Consider the following 6770-nt stretch of genomic DNA (forward strand, 5'->3'; position numbering starts at 1 on the left):
TCTGGCAGGACTTGTTGAGGTGGCACAAGGCAGATGGCAGCACACGAGACCTCTAGAAAGCGGGCAGATGAGCCATAGGCATCGGGCAGGCTGGTCCTGTTCAGTTGGATGCGGGCACTCTTACCAGTGCCACAGAGACCACCAGGGCTGCGGTCTAGCGGGCACCACTCTCTGACTAACAAGGCCACTTTTCAAATACCAAACCTGCAGACATTGGCACAGCAAACTCCGCCAATGTGCCCACTGACCGTGAAAGGCGCCTTATGGGCAGGCTGGGTAGAGCGGGCACAGTAATAAGTGAATATGTAGTGCCCACCTCATCCTGTCCTCCTTTCCTCCTCTCCTCAGGTGGCCCATTCAGGGTCTTGTTCCCCTCCAAGCTGACCATGGCGGACGTGGAGAAGAAGAACCCGTTTGTGACGGGGGGCCGCTACAAGCCCCGGACTGCGAGTCCAAGCACCGCACGGCAATCATCATCCCGCACCGCAACCGCGAGAGCCACCTCAAGTACCTGCTCTACTACCTGCACCCCTTCCTGCAGCGGCAGCAGCTCCACTACGCCATCTACATCATCCACCAGGTGGGCAGCCTGGCGCCGTCGGCGCCTCCCGTGCCCCTCCCGTGCCCCTCTGGCTTCATTCTCACCGTCTCTCCTTTCAGGCTGGCAACTACACCTTCAACCGGGCCAAGCTGCTCAACGTGGGCTTCAAGGAGGCCATGCGGGACGACGACTGGAGCTGCCTCTTCTTCCACGACGTGGACCTCATCCCGGAGGACGACCGCAACCTCTACGTGTGCGACGAGCACCCCAAGCACGCCTCCATCGCCATGGACAAGTTCGGCTACAAGTAAGCTGCCAGCTTTCCTGCCCACTTGCTCGTGCTCCTCATCTTCCGATGCCCGGCCTGCCACCCGGTGCCCTCCTTCCCTGCTGACCAAACCCGTCTTTTTCTGTCCTTCAGGCTGCCCTACAAGTCGTACTTTGGCGGAGTGTCGGCGCTGACGCCAGAGCAGTACATGAAGATCAACGGCTTCCCGAACAACTACTGGGGCTGGGGTGGCGAGGACGACGACATCGCCATCAGGTGGGTGTGCCAGCCTCTGTGCTTTCGGAGTCTTGGGGCCGTGGGCACCAAATGTGTAAAGGCGCTATATACAGTAAACCTGCCGTTGGTCACTTGGAGTACGGCGGGCGACGAGGACCACCGATCGTCAGAAGTGGCCGGCCAACCTGCTCAGCCCACAAATCTCAATGCTCTCCTCAAAAAGGGGCAGGAGAAGCCACTCTAGGAGCACAAGTGGGCATGGCTGGTGATGCTGATGCTGTCCGCTGAAGCCACGCTCTCTGTGTGATGCCAGCCCAGCTGTTGTGAAGTGACCATTCATGCAGGGCACCCAGGCTCAGGGTTTGTTGGGAAGTGCCTCGTAAAGTGATGACAGTGCCACCAGTGATGTGGCGAGGGTTCAGGGAAGCGTGGGATGATCACACCCAGAGGGTGCTGCCTGTTTGTCAGAGTCGGCGGGCTTTACGTGGGCGCTATAAAACACAAGTGCCTCACAGGGTGGACAGCCTGCCCTCTATCCTCCTCCGCTTTAGACCCCCAAAGGGCACGTCACGGGTTTCTTTCTGCACAGACTCCCCTCCTCTCGGACGACTCCTTTTGTAAAGACGGTTAAGCCCGAGGGTCTCCCGAGTTGGGCCGTTGAGGTCTGATGTGCAGCGTCACGCACTCTGCTGCCATCTAGTGGATGCACAAATCATGGCTATTACTAGGCACTCATTAATATTCATGAGAGGGGCGGGGCCTTCATCTAAACCAACCAATGGCGTCTTAACAAAAAGCTGAAACTGAACCCTTCGATGAACTGCATGAGAGTGACACCGATGCATGTGGCACTGGCTGACCAGTGCTGTGATAGGCCTGGTGACTTTGGTCATGTGACACACAATGATTGCGATTGAGTGGAATGACAAGACAGGGTCTGTGGGGGGCTCACATCTATCTATAGGGTGGTCCAGAAGAAGAATTGTCTTCACGCAGAACTGGAAATCAAAGTCTCCCAGACGATCAGGGTCTGCATAATTAGATTTGGACCACCCTGTATAGAAGAGCCCTGCGCTGGGGTAGGCGCCATTTACTGGGGGCCACACGTCGACTGTGCGGTCAGAGTGACCCACTTGGACTGTTCTGATTGTGACGTTGGGCTGTGTGCTGGTGACTGTCGCCCCATGTGTCAGCACTCGGCGGTCTTCTCTCGTGTCCCATTTCCTAACCCCCCAGTCCCTAGGAGTTCGCCCCCCCCCCATGAGCGGCCAGTTTTACAGATGTGCCCCCTGCGTTCTCCTTCTGCAGTTTCCCAATCGCTCCTCGGTGGTCCCGTTACCGATGAGGTCATCGACGTCTGCACACACACACACCGAAGGGGCTTGTCATAGAAGGTCACCTTCCCCATTCTAACGTGTCCTCGTCTGATCCACGACGTCCTTTGGAACAAACGCAAGACACGACCTGATGAAGCGTAGGATCAAACGGTAGACCAGCCACCGTGGGATGTGTGCCAGCTGTGCCCGACTCTCCACGCCGGCTCAGGTAGTCTGTGCTGTCGGGCCAGTTGTTCAAACCAAGGAGATGTCTGTGGACTTCTGGAGGGTCTCGCAGAGTAAGCCCCCCTTTGACATCAGCGGTGCCCCTGTGCAGAGGGTAAGCAGTTTCAAGGCCCACACATGCAGACCCCATTGCCAGTGAAGCCACACAGAGATGTGATGTCCCCCCCACTACTACATTCTAGAGATGCTGGAGCCGTTGAGGGGGTCCCTGCAGAGGGTCGTGTGCCAAGCTGAGGGCACCACAGGTGGCCTTCAGTGGGCAGTGCTTGGTCAGGACTCCAGCGGTCACCGCGGCATAAGCTGCTCGAGTCCACCAGAAGATTTTGGAGGAGCCATCGGGTTGTTCCTAGACGCCACTGTCGGATGTTGGCTTTTGTGAGTGCCATGCTGTGTTTTCCCATGGATTGGCACCCTCACCCGGGATTGGCTAGAAGGACCCTATGACGGTGCCCCTTCTGCGGTTTTGCATGTGATGGACACATAAAAGGTTGATTCTGTCTTTTATCTCCTCCTCACGCTCTGCCCTCTCTCTCTCTCTCTCTTTCTCTCTAGGGTGGCACTCACTGGCATGATCATCACGCGCCCATCTGTACAAGTGGGCCGCTACAGAATGATCAAGCACGAGCACGACAAGGGCAACGAGGAGAACCCCAAGAGGTAAGAGGTGACTCGGCTCTCGCCCCTCTTCACTTCAGCATGTGCTCACCTTTGTTCCTTTTCAGTTTAGTTTGTGGACTTCTGCCTCTTCTGTGCCCCCCACAGTGCCAGGATGGTATAGACCTGCAGCTCTGCCCATCAAAGACACGGTGGGCTGCTTTACACTGTGGCCATCGTTGGTGGGCTGTGCCCCACTCGGGTCTTTTCTGCTGCGGGTGCTGTGTGTCTGTCATTCTACTTAAGTGCTGATGGTGCCACGTAGCAGCTGTGCCGCTTTACTATCCCATCCGAAATTCTGGACTCTCTGCCTTTGGGTGTGGTGGGTGGTGACAAATGACAAAAACACGTCACTAATAAGATATGCCAGGCCTTTGTCACACAGCAGTCCTCATTTTCACCTCCCCCTTTGGTCCTGGCTGTTCTTGTGGTGCCAGTCTGGAGGTCTGTGGCACTGTGCCTTGGACTCTCATCACAGTCTCTCCAATGTACTCCTGGCCCCCATGGATGTCACTTGTCAGGATTCCTGCCACCTCAGGCCTCAAAGCCACACATAACGTGTGCCACATTATTAGCGGGAAGGGTGAGGGTCCAGACTTGGCATGGGGTGGCAGAAAGGGTCCTTTTGTTTCACGCTTGTCCTCGTGTCTGTGCCCACTGCAGGTTCAACCTTCTGGCGAAGACGCGGCGGACGTGGAGGCAGGATGGGATGAACACCATGGAGTACACGGTGCTTGCCAGGGAGGCATTGCCCTTGTACACCAACATCACAGTGGACGTGGGCACTGACAAGGGGCTCAGGAAGGACACGCAAAGGTCCGGGTGACCAGGTCAGACTCTGGTGCGGAGCTTGGGACACATCCATCTGTTCAACGTTCGCCTTTAGGGGGCAGGAGTGGGATGCAGGGGCCGTCACTTTCCTGGAGGGACATTGCCAGGCGGCGTGACGTCCGCTCCTGCCACCCGTTTTTACGATGCCACTTTTACTTGAATTCTTTTTGTACTGAGAACCTTTATGAAGTGGAACTGGAGGACAGCAGTTTGTTACGAAACGCCTTAAAACTCTCCGGACACGGGGGGCTCGGACGCCCACCATGGGCCACATCTTTTTTTTTTTTGGAGGTCAAGTCGCCCCTCCCAGTGGTGGTCTGCTGTGGCTTTTTACCCACAATTCCTCTTTTTGACTTGGTTCCCTTCAAGCTTCTTTGTATCTCATTTTATTTACATTTGGTCATGAAGGTCAATAAGCGGGTGGGCTTGCGGGCGGGCAACTTCACAGTCGGGTGTACCCGTGCCAGGTCCTGGGCTGCCGTATGGCGCCTTTCACAAAGTGCTTTTAAGTCTGTGCCTCTTGGCGGACCACCGAAATGCAATAAGCAGCCCTCCTCTGACCCCGCACTCTTCTAGCGGGCGATTGCAGGGTCCGCGTTGGATGCCCTAAATTACAAAGCGGGCAGAGTTGGGTCACACGTCAGATATGCCTTAACTGCCATCAAAACCCGGGACCGCCGTTGTGGGCTCAGGGTTCTTCTTCTGTGTCGGTCGCCCCCAAGGGCCGAGGTTTGTGACGGTTCAGGTGGACTCCTGTGGGGGTCTTTAAGTGGCCTTAAAAAGCGGACAGTCTGGGGACTCCACGGTGGGCAGTGGCATCCGTTGTGCTTCAGTCGCCGGTCCTACTGGGTAAGCAGTGACTGCAGACGAGCGAAGTGAGGATGGCGGAGGGGAACAACTCGAGGACCTCGGGGGGTCCGCAGTGCCACCGCAGGAGGACTGGAGGGTCCGCTCATCTTTGCTCACATTTTTTATTTTTTTTTCTTCTCCCTTCATTCTTCATTTAAAATCCACCTGCCTTTACATGAGGTTCATCTTGGGGCGGCCGATTGGTGGTCCGCATCCTCCCCCTGAAACTCCAGCCCGTTCTGTCCAGCTGGGTATCCCTGGTGAGGCCTCCTCAAGTCAGCTGTGCCCTCGGAGTACCAGAAGGAGCGGCGCCCCCTATGGGTGCACGCATGACACATAACACCAGCAGGCCTGGCGCAGCCCCCCCCTCGGTCTGAGGTGGGACTGGTCATCCAGCATTCAGGGTGCATTGTGGGAAGATGGCCTGACGGACTGAGGGGACTTGACTCCCACCTGGCCGGCGTCTCGGACCCCCTGCTGTTCTCGTGGCGCCCCTCTTCGCTCGTTTAAATGTTTTGTGAGTTTTGCTTTGTCCCCATTTATTTGACTGTCCATTTTTTTTCTCTCTGTTTTATGGGTTCTTAGGGGGGTGTCGGCGTGATGACTGAATGGGGGGCTGAGGGGGCACCGCTGAGGATGCCGGGGGCTCACTTTGGTTTGTTTTGGTTTTTTTTTTTTCTTGTTTATTTTTACTTGCTGATGACACAAAACCGGAGCTGAAATGAGGTGACAGCACCGCTGGGGGTCAGGGCGGGCGGGCGGCCCACCGGTGCCATGGAGACCACGAGCTGACGCAGCAGCCCCTTCCTGTTGTTCCCCCGAAATGCTCGGAAGAAATGAATGTATAAAAATACTTTTGAACGTCTGTGTCTCTGTGTATGTGAGGTGACCGCCACTGGGGGGGCTGCCGGGGGTCTTTGTGACAAGTCACAGGTGCAGGGCACCAGAATGGCCAGCGGGCTGTGAAACTGAACGCAGAGTCGGGTTGTGTCCTGGAGAGACCACCACGGCCATACTGAAACCAGTGGGGTCTGGTGGAAATGAGGGGCTTCCAAGGGTTGCTGAAGGAAGAGGTGGGGTGGAGGGCATGTCCTTGGCATGAGTGGCAGTAGGGGTCACCAATGATGGGACACGCTGGGCGTCTGTGGCCACGCCCCTAACAACGAGCGCTCGCATCACAGCAACGCATTCCCAAAATGGCAGCATTCGCTAGGAAGCGAGTCGACTGGGCGGGGATTCTGTGCCGTTGTGATGAAACAAAACCCAATGAAGAGGACCACCGTTCAAACGGGCGTGGCACCTTGGGTGGGCTCAGCATCGTGTATGCCCTCCTAGCCATGGCTTTGGCCTTCACTCACTCACCATCTGTAGTGCATGGCACAAAGGCAAACTTCTGCAATGATGAATGCCAGCCCATCTGTGGGGAGCCTCCGTACCCTAAGCGCCCCCATCTGCCCACTGAGCTGCCCGGCTCAGCTTTGGACCCTGGGCAGCCTCCATGTCCTTGATGGCCCTGGCCACGTGTTTGAAGTTGGTACCTACCAGAGGGGTCACAATCGGTTTGGGCTTCTGTTCCTCCTCTGCAGGCCGCCCACTCCAGTGGCACCTCCAGTCTTGCTGGGCACCTCTGCTTCACCCCTCCCTGCCAGACTCTTTTTTTAGTTCCATTACAATGAAGTAGCAGGGTCTGCCCACATGGCCATAGAAAATAGAGAAGCAACTCGGGGGCAAGAATGGAACTGGCACTCTGGGCAACAGTCAGTCAGCTCAGTTTAAGGATGGTGCCACATCCACGGGCTGCACATGCAGGAGAAATGCTGGCAGAAGC

General features: G+C 56.5%; 1 protein-coding gene across 1 annotated transcript in view; it reads left to right on the forward strand.

The window, feature by feature from the left end:
- Positions 1–4518, forward strand: part of si:dkey-199f5.8 (beta-1,4-galactosyltransferase 3) — a 30291-nt gene extending 25773 nt beyond the window's left edge. The window contains 6 exon segments of the mRNA XM_039770670.1: positions 349–435; positions 438–580; positions 661–848; positions 963–1085; positions 3161–3265; positions 3926–4518. Coding sequence (XP_039626604.1) covers positions 349–435; positions 438–580; positions 661–848; positions 963–1085; positions 3161–3265; positions 3926–4088 — 809 coding nt within the window. The 3' untranslated portion in view covers positions 4089–4518.
- The last annotated feature ends 2252 nt before the right edge of the window (positions 4519–6770 follow it).

Source organism: Polypterus senegalus, chromosome 12 (assembly GCF_016835505.1).
Source record: "Polypterus senegalus isolate Bchr_013 chromosome 12, ASM1683550v1, whole genome shotgun sequence".
Taxonomy (NCBI): Eukaryota; Metazoa; Chordata; class Cladistia; order Polypteriformes; family Polypteridae; genus Polypterus; species Polypterus senegalus.